The sequence below is a fragment of the Gambusia affinis genome, linkage group LG04 (assembly GCF_019740435.1).
Source record: "Gambusia affinis linkage group LG04, SWU_Gaff_1.0, whole genome shotgun sequence".
Classification (NCBI taxonomy): Eukaryota; Metazoa; Chordata; class Actinopteri; order Cyprinodontiformes; family Poeciliidae; genus Gambusia; species Gambusia affinis.
Genome location: NC_057871.1, coordinates 8,723,048 through 8,747,318, shown reverse-complemented (window position 1 = coordinate 8,747,318; position 24,271 = coordinate 8,723,048). Strand labels below are relative to the sequence as shown.

Genomic DNA, 24,271 nt, shown 5'->3' with positions numbered 1-24,271 from the left:
CAAAAGGCAATCAGGGAATGCAAAATTATACTGTTTTGTAGTTATGTAATTTATGTGCATGGTTTAATAATTCCTGAACTGTGTGTATTATGTGCCAGAAGTGCCCAGATGTAATTGACAGATTAGATCAGAATTAAACTAAGCATTAAAACAATGCTTATTGCTTGTCATGATTAATTACTGAAATAATTAAATATAATAATCAAAAATTGATCATATTCTAATTCAGTAATGTATGAAACATATCATTAAATGCTTTAAAAAGAAATTGTTTGACTCATCACAAAAAATATTGTTGTTGTGCATTATAATCTAACTAGAAAATTCCTGAAGAAATTTAACTGGGGCCTGCCAAAGTATGCCGGTCGGTTTGGACCCAGCGTTCAGATGCTAAAAATTAGCATCAATGCTAAGCTTAGCTCAAAAATTCCAAGGATGCATGTGGAGAATCACAAGAATGTTGACTAACATGGACTTGCAACATTCAGCATGATAAACCTAAGTGAATCAGCTAAAATTAGCCAAAATGCTAATGTTATGCTGTCAGTAGTATGTGGGGTATCAATAGCATGTTGTCTATACTTGACTCAAAAACATGGCTAATAAGTCAGAAAAATAGCTAACAGCTTATGTAAGCTAAAAGTTAAAAGCTAGTGAACTGCCTTGCTGTGTAAGGCAGTTCCCTACTGAGAGAAACAGATAATGCAGAATGATATTATTGCACCGCCTGTGGCGGTGCACTGACCTGAAGGGGATATTTAGGCTTTTAGTTTGAAAAGAAACGTAAGCTTCATATTAAATGGCCACAGTAATACAGTGTCGAACAGTGGTTTGTTTAAACCAATCACATAAAGCCCCAAATGGTTATTTACTGGCCTAAACAACCGGTAGTTCTAAATGGAAGCGCAACCCTCTGTTTTAACTGAGTGTTAGTTAGAACTACAGATATGGCGTTTTTGTAGTCCTTTTTTATTAGCATTAGGTAAAAGGCTAATGCCATAACCTGAGAGGAAAAGATATTGCACCCCCTATGGCGGTGCACTAACCTGACAGGAATATTGAGGCTTTTATTTTGGAATTTTCAGTAAGCTTCATATTAAATGGCAACACTAATCCCATGTGTAACAGTGGTCCAGTTAAGTCAGTTATTTAATGGCCAAAAGAGCAAAGACATGATGTAAAACTAGACAAGGCTTTTATTTTGAAATTTCCATTAAGCTTCATTTAAAATTTACACACTAATCCTGTGTGTAACAATGGTTGGTTAAAATCAGTTATAAAATACCCAAAATACAAGTAATTCTAAAGGCCAGCTCATTCCTGTAGTTCTGCCATAGTTAGAACTACAGTGATGTGTATTTGTAGTCCAAAGCAGCTCTCCCTGCTCTGGGTTCCGTTGCCATGGTAAATAATCCTCTCTGCCAACTGCCAGGTGTGAGTGAGACATCCAGGGGGAGACAATTCTCTGTTTGAGCCAGCCAGTTTGACTAAAAAAAGCATTGCAAACAACTCTTTCCTGTTCGGGAACCGTAATACATATTCGAAAACCGATTGAAGCGTATGAGAGGGCTACTTGTCGTCTCCGATAGTCCCACGATTCATATCTCTACTTCATTCACAGTATTAACAGCGACGAGATAAAGAAGGTGTGTGCCAAGAATCAGTGAGATCTGTCTGTTACCCTGGCGCATGATTTTGCTCTGAAGCACCTTGACAGAAAACCGTAAGCCCTAGATAATTTTTTAAAACATTTGACCGGAGCAGGCATGCGTATCAATATCATGACCGAGTTTGATACCAATCATGCAATATTTGTGAGCGTGAGGGCGAGTTAAAAAATGATTTGGGGTCAAAATGTCACTCTGAATCTCACTCTGGCGGAGCGGCATTTACACTATGATTTTTCAAAAAATCAAAAACCTTGGGTCGCTTAGAAAGAAGTTGTGGACAAACCATAATTCATATTGACGTGCTGTCTTCACTTTAAAAGAGATCACGGACATATCTACAAAATGAAGTTTGAATGGCGTTTCTACATGAAGTTATGACGTCACAGAAAATCCTCAAAAATAGGGTATTTTTAGGATTTAGTGGTTGCCTCGTCCCCTTGACGACGAGAGTTGCACCTGGTGAGCTCGTTAGTGATTTTGGGGTCGTTTTTTTTGCTTTTTACGTCGCCATGGTAACTCCAAATCCCACAAAAGTAATAGCTCCCCTCTTGGCATCGAGCCGCACGTTTTGATACCACTTTTGTGGGTGGGCTCGCAATGGTACGAGCCGCACTCACGGTGACAGAAGAAAAATAAATAAATAAAGAGACATTCTATTGGGTGTAGAACAATAGGTGCCTGCCAGTGCCAAGTCAGTCACTGCTCTCCTTATGCATTGCTTTGGGCAGGCCCCAATTAAAATTATCAGCATTACCTGTCAAAGTAGTAAACTTGCACATCAAATCTCCAGACCAATATTTGTCTAGAGCAGTCTCAGTCTACCTATTTTAATATGGAAGGCTGACAGATAAAACAAATTCACTGAATGATTCAGCATGAGACCAGATAATTTAAAAATAAATGGTGGAATAACTATATGAATGTTCAAGTATATTTAACTTCTATTTTTAATTCAGAACTTCAAGTAATCACTTATCCATTCATTAAGTCGTGGTACTCTTGGACCTCCATAATTCTACGACGCTTAACTTTTGACATTAATTCTTTTTGCAAGATCTTTCACAGAGTAATTACCCCTGAAAGGAGTTCATTCATTCTTGCCAGATTGGGATTGGTCTGCCGGCATGCAGGAAACACTGTTTATATACCCGCATACCGGCAAGGAAAACTGATATAATCCTCCTGAGGTAACGTTAACAGCGTTAACCACCCAGGGAAAAACATCTACCGCCTAAAGTTTTGAGTACTGCGGACAGGAACTGTCCAGCCCATCCCCAAAACACATTGGAGGGCAAAACCAGGTCAAGATTTCAAGACTGTGCTAGAAGAAAGCCGGAAGTTAATTCGTATGACGTCAAAATAAAAGCTTGTATACCACATTCATTTTATGTATTTATTACTTTGACGGATTGAAACCGGATATGAACGCTGGATTGTATTCGCCGCTTGGAGAACTAACCGCATGATCTTCCTTGGTTTTTAGAGAGCAAAATGAACTTTCCATAGAATTTGTATTGAAGTTCCCCACACGGCAAGAAACGAGCAACGGACATATTAGCGCTGAGGTCCAGTTTTTGGGACTTTTATGGCCGATGGGATGAAAGCGCGACTCCAGCGATTCAACTTGTTCAACAACAAACAAGAGCAGAAAGATGTGAGTCAAGTTATTACCGCTGTTAAGTTTGCGTGCATGCTAAGTGGACAGTTAGCTAACATTAACAGGAGCGGACCTCAGCTTAATGATCTCGCCTTCTTGTTGTTAGCCAGCCTTACTCAGCTTTCTTGAGGCAGTAAGTCTCTCCACAGTCTCCTTGGAAAAGGATACAACGAGGTGTCAGTTACATTAGCCCTCTGATATTGTCTTCTGGCACAAACAAACTTTATTCCACAGACAGTAGAAATATTTTATATTTATTTAGCCTCTAACCTGGCATACAGAGCAGTTTACAGGACAGAAATGTCTTTGTTCCTGTCTGTGGATGATGAAGTGGGTCAAGTCACGCTGCGACACTTTTGGGTGATTCACTTTTCACTTGTTGCTTATTGTTATTTTTTGGACCACTGAGGACGGAACAATCAGGAGCAGTTATGTAAAGGTCACACTGTAAACTGGTCTGCTTCTCAAAACTTCTCTTAACTTAGAAGGTTTTGCTTGAACTTTGGTATTTTCCTTCTCTGCTTAATCTCTACAGATATGTTTGAGAGACCACAGGACCTATTTAATATTTTAATATATATTCAATTATATATAGTTCTGTTATTTTAAAGATTAAATATGAAAAGCAAATACTCCACAACATAGATGCAAAACAAATTCAGTCAGAAAAAAATATTTTCAAACTAAACCTTTTCAACATTAAACCAATATTTACAGTAGGTGGCATATGTAAAACTGGTTAAACTTCTTCTAGTTACAATAGAAAGTGTTCACTTTCTTCTCGACTTTCAAATGGCGCAGGAGGCTGAGTAAATAGAAAACAGCATTAAAACAATTAAGCTTGTGTACAAACTTCAACATAAACTGTAGGTGTGTTTATCTGTGTCTCAGGCATTTCTGGCTAAAACGTTGTTCTTCATTCAGTGAAGCAACTCACGTGGGTAGTCTCTAGAAATGTTATTCAAGACAGCTACTCTGAAAAGTTTTTTTTTTTTTCTTCCCAAAATGTTATTCAATGGGACTGAGAAGATGTAACGAGTTACAGAGAAGCTAACAATGAAAACTGTCAGTACGGATCTGAAGATTTTGTCACTCATAATTTCTTCTGTTTGAGCTTCTTTTTTTTTTTTGTCACATCTTTAGTGTTTGAGATCTTCAGTCAACCATTCCTTAATAAATGTACTTGTACTTGTACTTGCTTAATAAAAAAACCTGCCGCACAACACATTTTTGAGAAAATTACCCAAACCAGGCTTGAATATTCAAGGCATCAATGAAATAGTAACATATCAAAATCTGCCAGTTTATTTTTGATCGGCTCTAAACAGTTCTTTATAGGTCAATCTTATTTTTCTCTTTTATCAACTAAGTACATTAAAGCTAAAAACTACCATAACTTTGCATCAGTAAGTGGATCATTAAACAGCATGTACTTTTCTAAACTTTTAACAAAAACCAGAAGTGACCTAAATTTTCATGCATAAATGAGGATAGTTGCCTATTTCTTTCAGTTTTTGGTAGCTACTAGCTCAAACAAAATCCCTCATCAAATCACATGCTGCATATTTTTCTATTTTGGGACTTGCAGGCTTAAGAAAAACAAAAAGCAAAATTGGGAATTGGCGGGTCAAAAACCTGATCGGTGCCTCACTAATATAGAGTGACTTGTAAAAAATGAATGCTTCAAAGGTCATAAAGGGGGTAGTGATGGGTGGCTTGTTTCCTTGTTTCTTCATTGTGTTGTTCCATATGGTTTGTGGTGTAGTCCTGTAGCCATCACACAAGATTTTTCTTCAGATTATTGAAGCGTTATAGCTGCTGGTTGCTCACTTGTTCCCAGATTCCTTGTCTTATTGTGGGCATGAAGATCCAGTATTCCTGGGTTCTCCCATCAACTGTAGGTGTGTGTGTGTGTGTATGTGTGAGTGAGTGAGTCATGGCAGCTGTATTCCTGCCAGGACTTTAATCCTGCAGCAGAAGACAGGTGTCTTTCTTCAGCATGTGAATCAGTCTATGTAAAGCTTTTAGTTCAGCTGTCTGTTGGTGCTGATAAGACATACTTTTAGATTTTAACTTTCCAGCAGCTCCAGGAATCCTTCTGCAGTACGGGCTGTTATGTTTGTAGCTGTGATGCATGTTTTACTGTTTGTAGGCCACTGAATGAATAATAGGTTGGTTTTTATGACTTCATTGCTCATCAGAATGACTTCTCTCAGGGTTTCACCTATAAACATTTCCAGTTGGAACAACTGATTTAATTTTTTTTTTTAAAGTCGAGCAAAGTCCAGTATGGACAACACTTTGGTCATTGAGGCAAAAATACTGTGAAAGGTTATTGAAGATTGTGTTTATTAAGTATTGTCCAGAAAATGATGGGTTAAGTTTTAGTCTGTCTTTTTCCTTTCCTTTCCTCACTCCTACTTTGTCACCTCATGTGACCGACATGACTGTACAAGACCAACATATGTCTTGTTTCTTATTTGACAAACCATTTATGTTTCCCATCAGCTTGTCATTTCTAACTACTATCTGATGCTCCGAACTTTCACCCCATTTGGGGGGGAAGGGGATTTCCTTTATTCTGATGTTCATGCAGCAACATAATTTTTTTGTGTTTTATGACGGGGTCATTTGCCTACCCTGCACCATTTTAAATGTTTTCCTTTTCTTCTTTGCCTTTCACTCTCTGTTAGTGATCCATCTCTTCTGTTAAATATACATTGAACTTTGAACTTGGGTTTGTTCTAGAAGGCACAAGACTCAGCCACATGATCATGGAAAGAAGAGAACGGGACTTTTTTCCTTCTCGTCATAGTTTTTTTTTCTGATTTTCTAGGCCATCTGATTTGTTGTTGGGATTTTTTTCTGTCATTTTCATATTTTTTTTCTTTCTCTTGACCTCACCAGTCAGATGTCTATCCATTAGGCTCAGTCACACCAGCTATAAAATCATCAGTAATGCTTCCCCTCCCTTTATCTTTTTCATTTGTTCATTTTTACAAAATCACTTCTTAAAGTTCTCCTCAACATTAGTTGGCATTAGTGTAACATTATAATTAATATGCATTTAGGTTTAAAACTGTTGTCTCTTCAGTTTTTCTACTTGTGTGATTCCCCTGCTTGTCATAAAAATGCTCTTCCTCAAATGTAATTATTGCATAAGAATTCCCAATTCTTGTGTAAATCTAGGAAAAAATATGTAATTTCTCAGAAATGCAGTGTGTCTCTCCACATAGATTACATAGATTGTGCTATATCAATAGATGTATATGGGGATGCAGAGGTAAAATTTTTTAAAGCTATTGTTTTAACATTGTTGTAAACTTTTCTAGCACGTTCTTTCATAGTTGTTAAAGACTTGACTATTAGAGAACGTGCCAGAGCGACCATGATTCTTTTGACTGCTTGGAAAATGTGGTATTAATATACCACCCTCCCCCACCTGTTGCTGCATTGGTGGTGAAGGTAAAGAAGCACACTCAATACTTTTATGAAAGACTTATTAAAACAATTTAACATTGTTTTAGGACTACAAGCGGTAAACTATGAAGAACATACCTGGTAACCACTAGAAAGCCAGATTATTACCGGTTTACATCACCTTCTTGGACATATGTTACTCTATGAAGAGCAGAATGACTATGGCCATGTTCTAACAGCAGGAGAATGCAACTCTATCTACCTTTTTTTTTAACCTATATGTGACCCATGTCTGACTTTTTCATGACTGTCTGAACAATCCTGTTCTGATTGTTTTCATCTCCTGAAAAATCTGATTTGTGCCACTTCCATGTGCGGTACTGAATTAGGTACGGTACATATCTGATTGTTTTCAGTGTGTCTGCAGTCATTGATGTGAGAGAGGCATCATAATTCTGCACCAGAAGAAGCTAAACACAGTAAATCTGGAACAATGGCTGTAAATGAAGATTATGAAAGTTATGAAAGAAGCCTGAGTCAGTGAAGCACATCACATAATCCCACCTCTCTTGGCTTTGACTAAACATCCAAACATACTTCTCTCCAGAAATTACAGTCAATGCTTCACAAAAGGCAGTTTTTATTACCTGTTCTTTGTTTATATTAACTTCCTTGGTCTTGTTGTGATTTTGTGAAAATACTGTCCACTTCCATTTCTGAGAAAACTGTAAAAGTGATCCATAAACGGTGGCATATTATTACTTCTGTAAACAGTGCTCTGCTGTGTAATGTCAATGTTCTACCTTGGCTGGTTATGTCGGAGTCATAAATTGTTCACACAGAAGTCTGATTGTGATCGCATTTAACTACGTAGTATGAATGGCCATTGCAAATTACAACAACAAAAAATAAATAAATCAGATTTTAGCAAAAAATCGGAATCGAATATCAAGATTCTCTGTTTAAACGTTGCTTAATATTCTCTATATTATGGTTGATTTGTAACTACTACAGTCTGTTGTGGCCATTTTAATTTAGTTTTTTTAATCAAGTTAATATCAAACACCTGAAAAGTTGTGCAAAAGATTATTTCAACTATAATTACTATAACTATATGCATTTTTGATTTGGCAGCATTACATTTAAGTACTGCTTTTCCATTTTAATTTAAAGCAATTAGCTCTTGGCATATACAGTTTTTTTTAGTTTGTATTTTTTTTTTTAACTAAAAACAGTGAAACTGTAGTAGTTTAAGTTAAGGTTATCATACTGTGAACATCTCATACTGTCCTATGCCCAAATAATACATTTACTTCCCTTTTGAGTTTTACAATAAATGTCGACTCCATTTTTGTTAAACATTCACAATCTGATTCAAGAGACGGGTGTAAAAAGTACAGGACCTTAGCCAGTCACGCTGCATATGAGCAGCACAGTGAGCAGCATGACTATTACATGAAATTGTTACAGCAGGGACCTACATCCCTGCTTCCTGGATAGTAATTGGTTAAAGCAGAACGCCTACATTTGAAAATCCCTTGAAGCTAGCAAAATTAGCAACAGTGGCCGGAGAACTGAGTCAATATGCTATTCACAACTGCTATAAATTTAGCTTTCTTTTTGAGCAACCATTCAGAGGCAAAGTTACAACTAAAACATTCTGGAAAAAAGCAACATTGAAAATAAAATCAGGTAAATAAACATCTACTAAAGTTAAGAAGTCAGTAGTTGTCAGGCCTGGCTAATCAAAAGCTGGTACTTGTACTGCTTCTTGTCCAAATTTTATTGAATAATTGACCTCCTGCCAAAAGGTGATTTTGTGGGTTAGTTAGTTTTGTTGTAGTACTTGAAAAATTATTCTACATTTGTTCTCATTACTATCTTCTCATATATTACAATCACCTCTGACTTGCCTGTTTTGGTAAACCCAAAAGAGTTCATTTTGTTTATTGCACTGAGCTGAAACTTCTCCATTTTTGGCAGCGCTGGTGTAACTTCCTTCCTCTTGAAATTAACACTACGCTAGTTGTACTTTATTCTCTCTAAGGGAGTTTGAGCTTTTTTCAGTATAGCTGCACTGTGAGTGGACAGATCTGTGGGTCACTGCATGAGCTTGAGCCCAGATGCCTTCCTGTGTGAGATCAGCCTGGTATAAATGTTCCACTGTGAGAAAAACAGTCGACTGTAGCCGAAGCTGCCATCCATTTCACTTCACTCCTCAAATGTATGCATTGAATGGAGCATTGAATGACACGGATGAAAGGCCATATGCAGGGCTGTGAAAAATGCATTTGCCTCTTACAGACTTCACTTTTTGCTTTTTGTGAAAAACAAATGTCCTTCTTGTTGAATCATAAATTAACTGATTAACTACAGATGCATTCAATAAATTAGAACATTATTGAAACGTTTAATCAACTCATTTCACTAAATGAAACATGTGGATCTTTTCAAGCCTTTATTTCTCTCAATTATTATGATTTTCCACCCACAGAAAATGAAAGTGTAATTGAAAATTAGAATTACATTACACATGTTTAATACAGAAATGTGAACTTAATGAAAATGGTGATTGATTCCTTCTTACAGGTTCTTGTTTTAAAATGTATTTTAAGTCTTATAAACAAATCTCTTTGGAACGCAAGTTCTAAAGTTATTGAAAATGACAAACTTTGTAATAATAAGCATCATCTCACTTTCCTCAGTCAAGTCAGTGTTCACTATTCAACAATAAGACAGGGATACTAGGCAAAAGTTGCATCATAGAAGAGTTTCAAGACCAAAACCACTGCTGACTAAAAATAACACACAAATGACACATTTGGCTAAAGAAAAAAAAAAAAACCATCTTGGTTATTCTTTAAGATTTTAGGGAATAAAATCTGCTGGACTGATCAGACAAAAATGCACCCTGTTAAATCTGTTTTAAAACTAATTTTTCAGAATCAGAATAACATGATTATCTGGGATTGCTTCAGGGCTTGTATGTCTTGTCATAATTGATCATTGATGGTCTTAATTTCAGTCAAATGTCCAACAGGACCATGTTTGTTTAGACCGTTTCTCTTTTAGAAAACCACATTTTATATTAACTTAGACTGTATTTGTCTTGTACTGAGTTAGCTTAATGATCTGAAAGATTTAAGTGAGAATAAAAACAAGAACAGAAAAAGCTTTAATAGGGCAAATTTCATCACAAGGAATTTTCTGAGAGCTCCTGCTCACTGGAATTGATTACATAATCAACTGGAAAGGACATGAATTGCCTCAAGGCTGCAACAAATGAATATTTTCATTGTTGGCTGTTGATAAAACTGTGAGAACATACGAAATGCTAACCACAGCTGCTTCTCAGTGCATACTTTAACTGATATTCCATGGGTTTTTTTTAAAGAGGAGATAGAAATGAGTCAAGGTGTTGTTGAAAATAAATGTGAAAACTAAGGGAAGAGGAATAGGCTGGTTGAGGGGAAGGCAAAACAGAAAGTCTGTAAGTGGACAAACAGACCACTCTCCTCTCAAGTAGACACTTGTGGCAAAGAGCTGACAAACAGGGTGTCTGGATGTTCATGATGAGCCCAGCCATCTTTGAGAATGAGCAGATGAAGCTTTGGTTTATGGAACGTAGCATTAGAAGAGACGTTCAGTCAAACTTGTCCAATGCTAAGATTAGTGGTTGAGTACAACATGTCTTCTAATTCAGGTCTCTGTGTGTAACTGAGATACACACACAGAGTTTCTTAACTTTTTAATAACATAGAACAGATAGTTTTATTATCTCCATAACAATGGCTGACTGGTTGTCAGAAAGGTCCTTATTTTAGCTCACATTGTTTTCTCTACACTTTATTCAACAGTTCTGTTAATGAAGCAAACATTTAGACAAGCAACATGGCTGTCATAATGATAAAAACATACAGGCTTGATAATTTGTCATTCCTTCCGGCTGTGATGCCTGGTGTGTACCACATTGTTAGGCCCCCGGCACCCACAACAAAATCCCTTCAAATACAAGATGCATTTCTCTGTCTGATGTCTATGTGCAACCCCTAATATAGCCCAGCAATTTCAACAGCTCAGAAAAAAAAGTAGTGATAAAATTATTTTGAGACATCCATAAAGAAGGAAGACCAGTAGTTGGGCTCTGTTGGAGGTGACAGGCAGAAAGAGATGGGTAATAGGACAGGAGATGTCCTCTGAAGAGCTGGCTCTTCAAGAGTTTCTGGAAGCTTGACAAACTTATCTTGTAGTGCTCAGTCATTTCACCAGCATGCAATAAATAATACATGCAAGGAATCTGGATTTTCTTGCGTGTGTGTGTATGCGTGTGTGTGTGTGTGTGTAGACACTGCTAGCCAAAAATCCCTTCATGACCAGATCGGGTAGTTGTGATTAGTAGAGACACATCTCTAAAGACTTGTAGCTGTAATTGCAGTCGTGGTTTTAAATAATATTGACTCAACAAAGGTGCATACAAATAAATGCCACAGACTTCAGGATTATATTTGTAAAAAGAATTGAAAACCATTTGTAATTGTCCTTGACATCTTGATTTTGAAAGTACTAATCTAACTTCAGTTGTTGTATTGGATTTCCAATTACACAAAAACCTTAAGCATTCTCAGATGTTGTCATCTCATTGTTAGAGAGGTGTTGGTTTGATTACATAAAAAAAATAAACTGGCTTGAGCACACCTCATACCGAGACAAGATGCAGCAAGACCTGGCTCTCAGTCTAAAACGTACTTGTTGCTCAGGCTTTTCATCCGACTGACATTCCTGGTGTGACTCAACCACTGCTTCTGCTTAGCTCATCTACTTCCTCCCTTTTGTTCCTCGGTTTGGTACACTGCCACTGTGGTGGTATTAAATTGGACCAAAATAGGAGAAGCAAAAATGGCAGCCAGATGTTATTTTCTGATGGCACTGGCAGCCATCTGTTCTAACTCATTCATATGCTGTTTTTTTTTATGTTTTTGCTGGTGTAGATTTGTTGCAGACATTTTCTTTTCAACAGAGTTACTCTATTGTTAATTATGCTAATTTAAATGCCAGCAGGCCAATAATCCTTAACTTTGTGTTACAATGAGTATTGCTTACTTCTGCATCATTGGGTGTCACTCTTTACACCACCAACAAACCATTTACTGAAATATTGTTTTATATTTTTCTTTATGAGCTTTGTTTTAAGTAGGGAGATATAAGCTACATTTTTGTTGTTGTGAACAGAAAAATATCTTTGGAGAGAGTTTAGTAGAAACAGTATATTGAAACCAAAAACAATCTGTTTCTAAGTAGACAGTTATCAGCCTGTCCAGACAGTTATCAGTCTGCAAGATATTTGCACATAGTGTACTTCACAACATGCCAATGTTGATGTTCTCTGAATAACAACAGAGCATAACACATCTTGCAGAATCTGACCTAGATTTATCTTCATTGTTCAGTCTCGGTCCACAACAAAGAAATCCATTCAGTTTTGCTGTCTGAAGGAACTCCTGATCACGGAGACAGAGTTCAATCATCAGCTGTTTATAAAACTCAAAAGTTTCAGCACGTCACACTAATGTTTATATATGGGCAGATAAGTGTGAGCTGGAAGTGGTGCTGTGTGCCAGTTAGTAGTGTATGTAGAGTGACCTGTTGGTTCCACTTTCTGTGTGTGTTTGTTTTACATCCTCAAATTTCCTTTGTGGTTCAGTTAGTCAGTAGTAGAGTGAGAAAAAGTTTATAGAGCTTAAAGACAGAGCAGGATCAATTTTGAGCCAAGTCTGCCGCTCTCTTCACAGTACTACTATTAACTTAACTTATTAAAAGTTAAAGTACAAAAATGTCTGGATGATGATGTGTTAAATATTCTGCTCTCCGATTTCTTATTCTGTATAAATCACATGTGGAACATGGGGAAACTAACACGAGCATGGGAAACGTTTGTCAGATGAGGACCAAACACACTCCCAAGGAAGGACAAAGCCAGCTTTGTGACGAAACGTCTAATTTGGCTTCTCTTAATACAAGACAATCTTGCAAAGCCCATTGATTCCAGGAAATCATAACCCTTTACTGTGGTAGGCAGGTTAGTGCACATTGAAGTGAGGCAATAAGATTACTGCCCCCTATAGGTCAGTTTTGTGCTCAAATTGCAAAGCCCCCCACTTTGACTTGCCTGGTGTTTTTAGCAGCCACATCATAAAGTCAGCGGCATTTGTAAAACCTCCTCTCACAATTTGTGTAGGTTTAATAATTCAGCCTAAAGTCCATAGTTTATTGCAGATATTTCAGAAAACCTTTGCTTATCCTCAACTGAATGAATATGCGTTCTGCTCTTCCTCATTCCCTACATTTAAATGCAATATACCTGAATTGTATTCAGTGAGTGTGTCATTAAGGTACTTTAGCTTTCTTTGTTTGTGTCTGTGCTTTAGGTCCCTGAGATCATCAGTACGTTGAGGCAGGCTGGCAAAAGCTCAGCACGCAACAATGACATCAGCCCTGACTCCATAAAGACGTCCACAAGTTCAGAAGGCAGTGATTCTTCAGAAACATGCCTCTCCTCAGTCTCTACTACATCAAACTCCATCGCTCCCACCTCTGCTGTGTCTCCAACAACGTTTGCTAAAAAGTTTGAGGTACTTTTCTGCGGCAGAGTGAGTGTTGCTCACAAGAAAGCCCCACCCGCTTTAATAGATGAGTGTATTGAGAAGTTCAGTCAGCTGCATGGTTCAGGGACAACCGATAAGGGAGGTGGAGGTTTGGTGGATGGGCTCAGGAGGGCGTTTACCTTCCCATCCTCTGGACCGGGAAATGGTTCTGTTTGGAACGGTACAGCAGGAAGCACCACCACTGGGACGAGTTCTGCTCTGGTTAAGAGAGACTCCAGCTTCCCAAACCTGCACCTCGATGAAAACGGCCTTTGTCCAGAAATTTCTAACAACAACACTACAGATTCGATCACCTGCTCGACGACGGTGCAGCCGACCAGCCTGCAGGAGAACCGGACCATGCTGTTTACGGTAATTTTATTCTATGAATAATCCCATAAAATCACACTCATTGAATATTGTTGATCATGGCGGATGCTTTGTGATCAATTATTGTTTTTCCACCTGTAAAATAAGATTAGGAAAAATGGTTATTTCTAATATTTTGAAATTATTTTTAAAGTTTGTCATTATTAAGAAGCTTTTTATTATATGCTGCACAAAAGTCAGAAATTCTGACTAAAATTAATTTCACGTTTTCCTCGGTAGAAATAGCGGATCATATAGCTGTGGGAATAATGCACTCTCCTCTTGTTGATCTGTAATCCTACCAGAGCCACTTGTTTTGACCGTTTTAATAGAATCTGTTTCACCGTTAGATTCAGCTGATTCATGTCTTTAGGTACTATAATTGCCAACCTTAACAATATATATATATATATATATATATATATATATATATATATATATATATATATATATATATATATATATATATATATATATATATATATATATATTTTCTGTCTATTTTCTAGGTTGATTAAAAATGTAGTTGTCATTACAAAATGTCTTTTGTAGAATAAATATGCGAATATATATTTTAAATGGCTTGTAATAAAAAGCAACCAAACTAAAAAGAAGTGCAGCATATTCCCTTCCCTTACCAAATAAGGTAATTTTCACTGAAAAAGAAACATCTTTTTTCTATAGATTATATCAACGTTTGAATTTTGATTATTTGTTTAGAATGTGTCAGATTATGGACAGAAAACACAAAAGCTATTGTTGTGGTTCAAACCTTTTGATTGTGAAATTTTAAGACCTTAAATATCTCACAGTTTTAATGTTGCTGATGAAAAACCCCCCAACATATTTTTAGTTTTCTAAGTTTACGCCATACCTGTCATATGCTTGCAACACGTTTCTGAGAGGATTTTTGTAACATTTAAGAGTTTGGATTCTGTGAACTCAGTTTACTTGAACTTGATAGAAAATAAGTGGCAAAGAACAAAAAACATGATAGAAAATAATATCGACTCAGCAGGAACAAATGCTGACTGGTGCTCAAATCTGCCAAAGCAACACTCCTCTGCCTGACCTTTACTTGCTTCCTCTGGTATTATGCTAGCATGGATTTTCCAGACTGTATTCCAGACAGGAAATGGTCATCACTGGCAGAGGAATCATCATAGTACTGCCCATCTCAGCACATATTGGACTTCTTCTTCTTGACATTCATGATTCACCCTGCCTTATCTCATTGTGTGATCTCACTACTTCCTTTTTTGGCCCAGGTTTGAACAAGCTAATCAAATAATTAAATTAGGAACAGTCTCAGTATGGGAATACGGTTTAATAGAGAAGGAAACTGGAGGAGGAGGACAAACAATGTAATTAGAAAATTTAGCAAAAAATGTATTTTTTATTTTTACTTTTTGTCCCAAAGTCACTGACTTAGGTCAGGTTCTAGTGTCCATATAGAACAATCTGTAGGGAGGTTTCTGCTCTTTAGATTCATGTGAATCGTGTGACAAATTGCCTTCTTATGTGACATCATGGAAAATTAAATGAAGTCAGCCAAGATATCAGAGAGAACTGCAGAACTCCACAAGTCTGCTGGCTCAATTTCCATATCTGTTAAGATCATTTCATAATGCCGTGAAAAGTTATTTGCTTGCTACAGATTCCTTATATTTTCACTTTTTTTCACACTTGCATGTTTCAAATGATCAAATACATTTTAGCATCAGACAAAAATAACCTAAGCACAGTAAGTGCATTTAATCATATTTTAGGATTTTTTTTGTAAATTTTTTGATGCTCAATGGAAAAATTGTAAAAAATGGCAAATTTATGGATTTCTAACAAAAGTGAAAAGAACTTTGTTGTTGACCTGATAAATCAAAATTCTCATTGCGGTGACGAGTTTGTTTTTTTCTCATGATAATAAGTGATAAAATAAATCCCCACCCTAGATGAAAGAGTGTTGTATGAAGATATAGAAGCAACAGTTTCAGAAATGAGTCACAAAGATGAAGCTTGTGCTCAAATAGTTACAAAGTGGCTTAAGGTAAAAAGTCAGTGTTTAGGAGAGTCCATGATTTCAGCACAGCTGGAAATGTGTGAGCACAGAAAGGTGTGTGTGTTATATGTGAGAGAGTGTGAGGGTGTTTACTTGACAGAACTGGGAAGAGGAATGGACCAAAATTCCAGCTAGATGTTGTGAAATGTTTATGGAAGGATATTAAAAAACATTTAGCCCAGGTGTTGAAGTCTAAAGGTTATCCTAACAAATATGTTTACACGTCTTCTCTCATTATTCTTTCATTTAGCTAATTGAAAAGTTTAGGGCTTTTCCTGAAATCCAGAAAAATCCAGATTTAATGTCAGGATGTGTATATACAGTATACATATGTGTGTCTGGTTTCAACTCTTTAGCATTTACACAATACCCCACTTCTGCACACTAAAATATTTTTCTGTGTTTCTTATTAGGTGGGCAAGTCCCAGATCTTCTTGGTCAGTCCAGACACTAAGAAAGTTGCCATAGAAAAGAGTTTCAGAGAAATCTCATTTTGCTCTCAGGTAAGAAGCTCAGAGTTTTTACCCAAATGTGCCACATTGGGTCTGTGTTTCATTTGAAATAAGTTTTGCTTCCATCTCTTTCCAGGGAATTCGTCATGTCGATCACTTTGGCTTCATTTGCAGAGAAATGGCAGAAGGCGGAAGCTGCCATTTTGTGTGCTATGTCTTCCAGTGCACTGATGAATCATTGGTAAGGAAGTCTTTACTTAGATCCTTCATTTCTGCTTTCTAACACAAATAATCAATGACCTCTGATAATATATCTTCTTTAGTTAGTTATGCAGTGACACATCATTCTGGGTTTCAAATATAGTTGTAAAATATATTGGTAAACATGATCTGTACAGTATTTATTTTAATTTCACTTTTTTAGGCTAATTTCTGGTGGGGTGGGGGGTTTTTCTGTTTGCATCAACTAAACTCCGATGATCTTCTGTTTTCAGAAATGAATTGTTTGATCACAATTATATTTTAATTAATCATTTGTCAAACGTACGACAGAATGGGATAAAGGTCCTCTGTGTTGCTGTTGTAGGTGGATGAGATCATGTTGACTTTGAAGCAGGCGTTCTCTGTGGCTGCCCTACAGCAGAACGCAAAGACCCAGAGCCAACAGTGTGACAGCTGCCCCATTCAGCAACTCCACAAGCTGTGTGAGAGAATAGAAGGTAGCAAATATGTAGTCAAGCAATATATTCAATTATATTTGATAGATGAAGAACCAAACATTTTGAATGCACAACAAATCTGAAATAAAAAGACTCTTTCTCATACTGTCTGTTTATTCTTTTGCAGGTTTGCACCCTTCCAAAACAAAGCTAGAGCTTCAGAAGCACTTGGCCACTTTAGACAATGATGAGCAGGCTTCAGTCTTTGAAAACACTATGGTAAGATGTCTGTGAATCTGAAGGACATGTTGTAGCGAGAACACAAACCAGTCAGTCGGCAGGTTGTTTATCATGACTCAATCAAGTGTTTCCTCCTGTGGGGTTACACACACACACACATCATACATTATTAGAATATTTCAGCCAACCAGTGCTGCGTGCTTACTAGTTTCAGTTGGTTTATGCTTTTAACTGTCTTTGGCTAAAAAAATCATTGGAATTGTTTGATTACATCCGTTTCAACACAATTTTTAGTCTTTCCTGTGATTATGTCACAGTTCAGCTGTAGAGGAATGTGGATCCTCATTTCTCTGTGGTACAGCTGACATCTGCTGGTGATCTGGATGAACTACATCAAGAACTGCTCATTGGGATTAATACATTATAGGGGAGCAGAAGTACTCATACCAATTTGACTGTTTACACATTAAACCCACACAATGGAATGTTATGGACCAACACAAAGTGGTGCATAATTGTGAAATGGAAGAGAAGTTTTTTAAAAAATGCGTGATATATTTCACTGATTTGTTATCATTCACAATGAATCAAGACGTTTTAGATTCTAATTTAGTTCTAGACTTTGACTTGGTCATTTTAAAATGTGAATATGCTTTTATGTACAACACAATATTATAGCTCTGGCTGTTTGCTTAGTGTCGGTGTCCTGCTGGAAGGTGAAGCAAATAACCGAATATTTTCTGTCTTTGATCGTATTTTTAAAATGGTGACCAAATAATCTGAAGGTCATTTTGACAAATTATAATTCACAAGCCAGACCACTTGGACATTTTCAACTTTGTACATTGCTTAGGTAGCTAAACCAATCAGGAAAAAAAAAAAAATCCCATTTGGCCATAATTTCCGAACTGGATACCTTACACTCAGTCGTCCCAAAATCCAGGAACTGACGGCGTGTTGAAGAATTATGGTGCAGCTGGACCACGAACGCACAAGCAGAACATGCAGCAGGATTTTCCTCCCTCTGAAGCGAGTGCTTGTGGGATCAAGCCCCTTGTTCAAAGAATCTTGCCGTTTTCTGATTATTTCACTTAGAGAAATATTCCCTGATTTCAAAACTTTACCTGAAGTGGCGCTTGTAATTCTAGTCTCTGGTCTGGCAGCCGAGTGCTGGTTCAACCTCCAAAGCAAAAGTCCAAAACTTCAGGACAAAAGCCTTGTCCAGCAACCTATGTCTCAGTATTTTTGTGGTTCTGTTTTCTATTTTTCATTGGTAGATTGAACAGTGCTTTTTAAGAGATATAGAGCTTGGGATATTATTTTATAACATAATCCCTGATCCCTAACCTGTCTGCTGTGTTTTTTGCTTTTCATGATGCTGCTTGTTCAGTAATGTTCTCTAGCAACCGTCTAAGCTGGATTTATTCTGATGTTAAATGACTTCTGAAGTCAAGTCTTTATCCTGGATTTTTTGTTGAGATATGAGAGCAAAAGTTTCTGAATGCTTTCTGAGTGCTTTAACCTTTTGGAACTGCGTATCATCTTCTGTGTGTTTTACAGTTGTGCATTATTTTGTCCTGTATGCCATATAAAATCTCCAATAGGATACAGAAATCTGTGTTTGTAATGTTATAATGTGAGGTTTAAATATCTGTAAACATTGTAGTTGTGCTGGGGGCCAAAAATAGAGAAAACGCTCATCCATCTTGTATTTCTGCTTGTCAAACAGAAATGTTTTCAGTCAGAATTGCCAAATAAACCACATGTTCTTTGTTAGCATGGTGCTTCTATCTTGGTATCAGTTACATGGTGACTATGTAAATATGTAACAAAAAACAGACTATTGCTTTAATTGTCTTTTGCAAACCAAGCTGAAGGAACAAAGGAAATGAATCCTGTTTTGATTTATATTCTCCCCATAACAATGTCATTGAATGTTCAGTGTTTTTATTCCTGCTGTTTTACTCAGATAAAAAAAGCTCTGTTTATATGTCTGAACTAAATACTTCCTATGGTTTATAAAATATTACTCTACGTAACTTTAAATCTGTATTTTGCTCTGGTGTGTTCAGCGGGCTCGTCCTAAGAGCGATCAGGAAGAAAATGAACTAGTGATGTCCTCCCTAAGGAATATGTATGAGGAGAAACAGAAAGCTCATCAGCACTCTTCTCTTGACAACAGCAAACAGGTATGACCTGCACACCTCCTAATTCATTTTTCTGATGTTGGGAGCAGCATTTTGGATAGGAAGGTTAAATTTGGACCTTCCTATTTTAACTGATCATGATGCGAGTTTGCTTGTTTTTTTTGTGGCCAATGTTTGTTTGATCCATGCTGTGTGTGCAGGTCTCTGAAGATGCAGCTCCTGCACCTCAGGAGACACAACAGCAGAGCAGCGGTCGGCAGCGGCTGGAGCAGTTCAAGTCCAGAGCAAAGCGCTCTCTTACAGAGTCCTTAGAAGGCATCTGGAAGGTACTAGATTATATTCTGCCTCATTTAGAAAGCTGTTTTGGACAAGTTTGCACTTATAATGTTTTCTTTCCCATTAGGTAATACAGTTTAAGCTTTATTTCTATATAAATGCTTTTTCACCATTTTAATAAACGTTAAAATAAAATTAATCAAAACTAGAAACAACCTCAGAGAAACGTGGAAATCTTCATTGACCAGGAAACGCCTGATTGGTGCATCTACAATTTTTCTTCTAGTCTTTGAATCTAATCCAGAGTTTTGAAATGATGCTAAGGTAATGTTTGATCTTGTGATCTGTCTTATATGTATTATTCTTAGAAATGAGTGCATTAATTCATAATATGCCTTTAGAGATTTATAGCACATGTGAACTGATGAACGTACTTAAAGTGATGTCCAGAGCGACTCATTTCTGGTTTTTGTAGGGAAGCAACAAGGCCAAACCTCAGAGGGAAAGCAGTCAGGGAAGTGAGAGCAGCTCTTCTTCTGGTGCTGTCAACAGTAGCAGAGGTCAGCCGTGCTTTGAGGACCCCATAACTCCCTCACCTCATCTACGACCCACCAGCCCACTCAGGTAAACCCACATGAAGGCTAAAGTTTGGTCATTTGTAATGTTTATTGCATGTAGTTTGAAGCATTTTGCTCATATGTGTGAACTAACTTCTATTTTCTACCTGGTGATTATCTTAAACAGTTTTTTAGCTTCATATGCTTACTGAAACATATGAAAGCTAACTTTAGTGTCCATGCCATCTATTTATCCCTGCTGTCTTTCCTTGTCATCTCCTCAGAGGCCACAACTCCACTGGAGACTTGAAGCTTCTTGTCTCGTCTATTCCTCTGTCTTCGTCGTCCTCCTCTCTACCCGGTGATCCCGAGCCGCAGAGTTTCCGCCGACGGGCCAGCACCTTCAGTCATTCCCCCACCCCATCCTCAGTGCTCGAGGACTCCCCCCTATACATGCAGACTCATTCGCCTCAGGAACTGAGTGCAGCTACGAAGCCCAAGCTCGTACGACACTACTCTGTGAGCACAGACAATCCTCACCAAAGCAAGTAAGGAGTTCATGTTTTTATATAGAAACTATAAATTTGTGTAAAGGAAACTTAAAGCTATAAAGATGACCATAAATTGGTATTTGTCAGGAAAAACCGGAACAACTAAGGTAAGTGTTGCAAAACCAGCTGGCTAAGTATGCATCAGTCTGTCCATTTTTTTTTTTTTGGTTTCTTTTTACTGCTGTTTGGAAGCACGCTAAGCAGAGATTGGAATTTGTTCAGCCAACTGGACTTGTTCTTCAGCATTGTTTTGGTTCATCTGCAAACTGTGTCAAAGTAAAGTTAATGACCTTAGGTTTGACAGCAACAATTAGATTTTGATATTATCAAGAAGTGTGATAATTAAGTGTTTAATACATTTCCAAGTTTCCTCTTTCTAAGAATGAAGACGTTTGTAATTTTCTTTGAAGGTACTCCTAAATTATGAGATACAAAAGCTAAAAGAAATTCAGAAAATCAAATTGAATGATTTGTAAAGGGTGCATCAAATATTTATTTTCTCCACTGTGTCTGAGAATAGGGCAGGCATAACATGACCTCTTGACTTTAGTCATCAGCTGCATCTCTTTTCCCCTGAAACTGCTGCAAACCCATTTCCTCTTTTCTTTTTTACTTGTGAAACCTGCTTGAAGCTATATCACACTAACAAAGCAACTGCACAACATTTCACCTCTTCCTTTTTTTTTCTGTGGTGTAGAGTCAATGGGTCACGGCTTCCTAGTCCTTCAGAGCGGGAAGTTTCTAGACTCAAACTCAAAACTATTCAAATTTTCTCAGTTAACATATCTTTACTGGGACAGTAATTAGGGTCAAACTTGGCTGGAAGTTAGTATACTACAATTTAGTAACATGTACTGTAGTATATTAAATTGCATAACTGAATTTGTCAGTTTATAATACTTTACTATCAGAATGTCATTAGATTACATATTTGGTATATTTAGATCTTTTCAGTTCTGAAAAAAAATCAATATATTTTAATATAAAGGACAAAAATAACAGAAGAAACTGTTTCGTGTGCATTTCATTGTATTCTGATGTTTTATGAATTACAAACCAATTTCTAAAACTGAATTATATTTGCTGTAAAAGTTAATCATCATTACTCTTCAACTATCATATGTTTGAGGTTTGTATATTGGCAGTACAGTATAAATATATTTTAAATAAATTGTAGGATCTAATTTTTTTTAAGTATCTTGCATCATATTTTTATTTCCTAATAAACGTTGAACTTGATGTCCAGTCTGTTTGCATTGCAACACATTTACAAAGTTGGAAATCATCTTTATGTATTCTATGAAATGGGATTACCCTAAGCGTTTGATTACTTGTTCTTACTTACATAAATATTAAAACAAACCAGATTTGAAACTCTTCATATCATCTTCCTTTTTACAAATTCTAAAAAAAATTTTGTTAAAAGGCCCAAAGTCTATGACTCTCTTCTTTTTTATTCCTTCTTTATTTGCACCAATTTTCAGAAATCTCCCAACCGACTCCACCCTTGCTCCTCTTCCTCCCTTTCCTTCATGCCATTCTCCTCTCCTCCTCCATCATCCTTCCTCACCTTCTGCTGGAGCCCGTTTCAATAAAAGAAGGTGAGAGTGTGGTTTTCAGTTTACTTCTCTGCAGTATCATTTCATTAACTCTTTCTTTAAATGCAACATATCTTTGTGTGAAGTGGGTCCATGTTTTCCTTTCCTCATCTGTGTTTTGCCTCCTCTTCCATCACGTCCATCTCAGTCCTCTTGGTGGTCTCCGTGCCCGTCTGCACTCCTCCTCCTCTGTCCCTAACTTTCTGAAATTTCAATTTCTGGCTCCTGTCCAGGAGAACGATTGTCCCGAGCCCAAAAGCAGGTACACATATACACTGAATCATCATATCTATGTGGGTGTGCCAAGTGCTCCATGAATCCCTTCTCTTTCATAACTCATATATGTGTAAACTGTAATGTTTTGTCCCGTCTTACATAATGACAGCTTATGTTTCCATCTGTAACCACACTTGTGTGTTTGTGCTTTCAGGGATGTTGCAGCTCTGTCTACATCAAGAGCAGCTTGTGTGGCCGGTGACAGTCCACTGCGAAACCACAGACACTCGTGGAGGCAGCAGATCTTCCTGCGGGTTGCTACTCCTCAGAAAGGCACAGACCCCACTGGTAGGAACTCACAATATTTAATAAATGTCCTCTTTCTTCCCAATGTAATTTCATTATTTTCTTGATGTAGACAATATTTTTTATTTCTCTTATTGTACAAGTTATAAAATCAACTCTTTTTCTGTCTAAAAATGTTAGTCAAAATGGTAGGAGAAAGAAGAAGCACATGCAGGCTGCAATGACAAGACTTTTCCACTCTGTGTCACCCTTTTGTTCAAATTAATGAAGTGTTTTTTTTTTTCATCTTTACCGGAGACTTTTCTGTACCACACAAAATCCTCCATGAGATATTAAATGCACAGATGATATTTTTTACACTATTGTAAAGTAAGGTAACACATTACGACACTTTATGGAACCAAAAGAACTCAGAGCAGTTATCTGCTCATACATCGACGTAACCTGCTGAAGTATCAGAACCGAAGTTTCATATAGACTAGAAGCAAATGATAGAAAATATCTTTAAATCATCACTTATAGAAATAGGCACGAATCGTACCTCCACAACGTTTTTCTGAAACTTTTCCACTTCTGCGAGTTTAGTGTCCCATTTTAATGGACAAATTAATTCACAAGTTAAAAATAACAATCCAACCCAGTTTTTGGTCACTTTGACGTTAGCAAACATCATCAATTATATTTGATAGTTTGCACAACAAATTATTATTACCTACTCAATCAAAATAAATGATATTCTAATACCTATTCCAAATATATAATTCATAAGGCAGCACAGTTTCTACTATTTTGGTACTTTGTCCTGCAGTACTGGTGTAAAGGACTGCATACTTGTTGACCAGTTAAAATTTACGTTTGGAAAATTACAGGACACATAAATCAGACTCGTACTCTTGAATAAACCCAGCGCATTTAATAACAAAGCTCTTCTTAGAATGGATAAAGCTGAGACTAACCAGCAGCTTACACTTAATATCTGAAAGGTTTATATGAATTATAGGATTAGCATGACACCCTGCAGGGCACACATGTTCAAATCTCAAATCCCAGATAATCAAATTCATTCATTAGCTTCTCTCTTCTTAACGAGGGTTAAAACTGAAAGCATATGTGGAAGGTATTAAAAATCTCATTTTGATGAAAATAAAATAATCAAGTATAAAAATTGCCAGTTTTCCATACATATTTCTTTTTTCCCTTCCTAACTTATTCTCAAACTCCACTTTTTCAAACTACAAAGGATCCCTGTATGTACTCCATACAAGGACATTAATCTTTTGACTACTTGAGCTGCCAAAATGTATTTTTCTATGCACAATTTATGCTTAAAATAATCAAAACAAAGAGTTGCCAACATGCAACCCAACAAATGAGTTTAGTGTCTCCAAGGGTGACTTGCATTTGTTTTATTGTAAACAAATGCTGACAGGTGATTTATGTTTCTAAGTTGTCGAGG

The 24,271-nt window shown here is 36.9% G+C and overlaps 1 protein-coding gene across 4 annotated transcripts in view; it reads left to right on the top strand.

Annotated features, from left to right (window-relative positions):
- tbc1d1 (TBC1 (tre-2/USP6, BUB2, cdc16) domain family, member 1) overlaps positions 1–24,271 on the top strand; it is a 53,922-nt gene that overhangs the window by 7,869 nt on the left and 21,782 nt on the right. The window contains exons 1-13 of one of the 4 annotated variants that reach the window (XM_044114701.1): positions 3,091–3,324; positions 13,173–13,760; positions 16,227–16,316; positions 16,402–16,506; positions 16,852–16,984; positions 17,112–17,203; positions 19,237–19,353; positions 19,512–19,637; positions 20,063–20,211; positions 20,429–20,692; positions 22,180–22,296; positions 22,442–22,555; positions 22,724–22,857. In XM_044114701.1, coding sequence (XP_043970636.1) covers positions 3,256–3,324; positions 13,173–13,760; positions 16,227–16,316; positions 16,402–16,506; positions 16,852–16,984; positions 17,112–17,203; positions 19,237–19,353; positions 19,512–19,637; positions 20,063–20,211; positions 20,429–20,692; positions 22,180–22,296; positions 22,442–22,555; positions 22,724–22,857 — 2,098 coding nt within the window. In that variant the 5' untranslated portion in view covers positions 3,091–3,255. Of the gene's footprint in view, positions 1–3,090; positions 3,325–13,172; positions 13,761–16,226; positions 16,317–16,401; positions 16,507–16,851; positions 16,985–17,111; positions 17,204–19,236; positions 19,354–19,511; positions 19,638–20,062; positions 20,212–20,428; positions 20,693–22,179; positions 22,297–22,441; positions 22,556–22,723; positions 22,858–24,271 lie in introns of those variants that run through there. The other 3 variants (XM_044114699.1, XM_044114702.1, XM_044114700.1) reach the window with 3 other exon arrangements.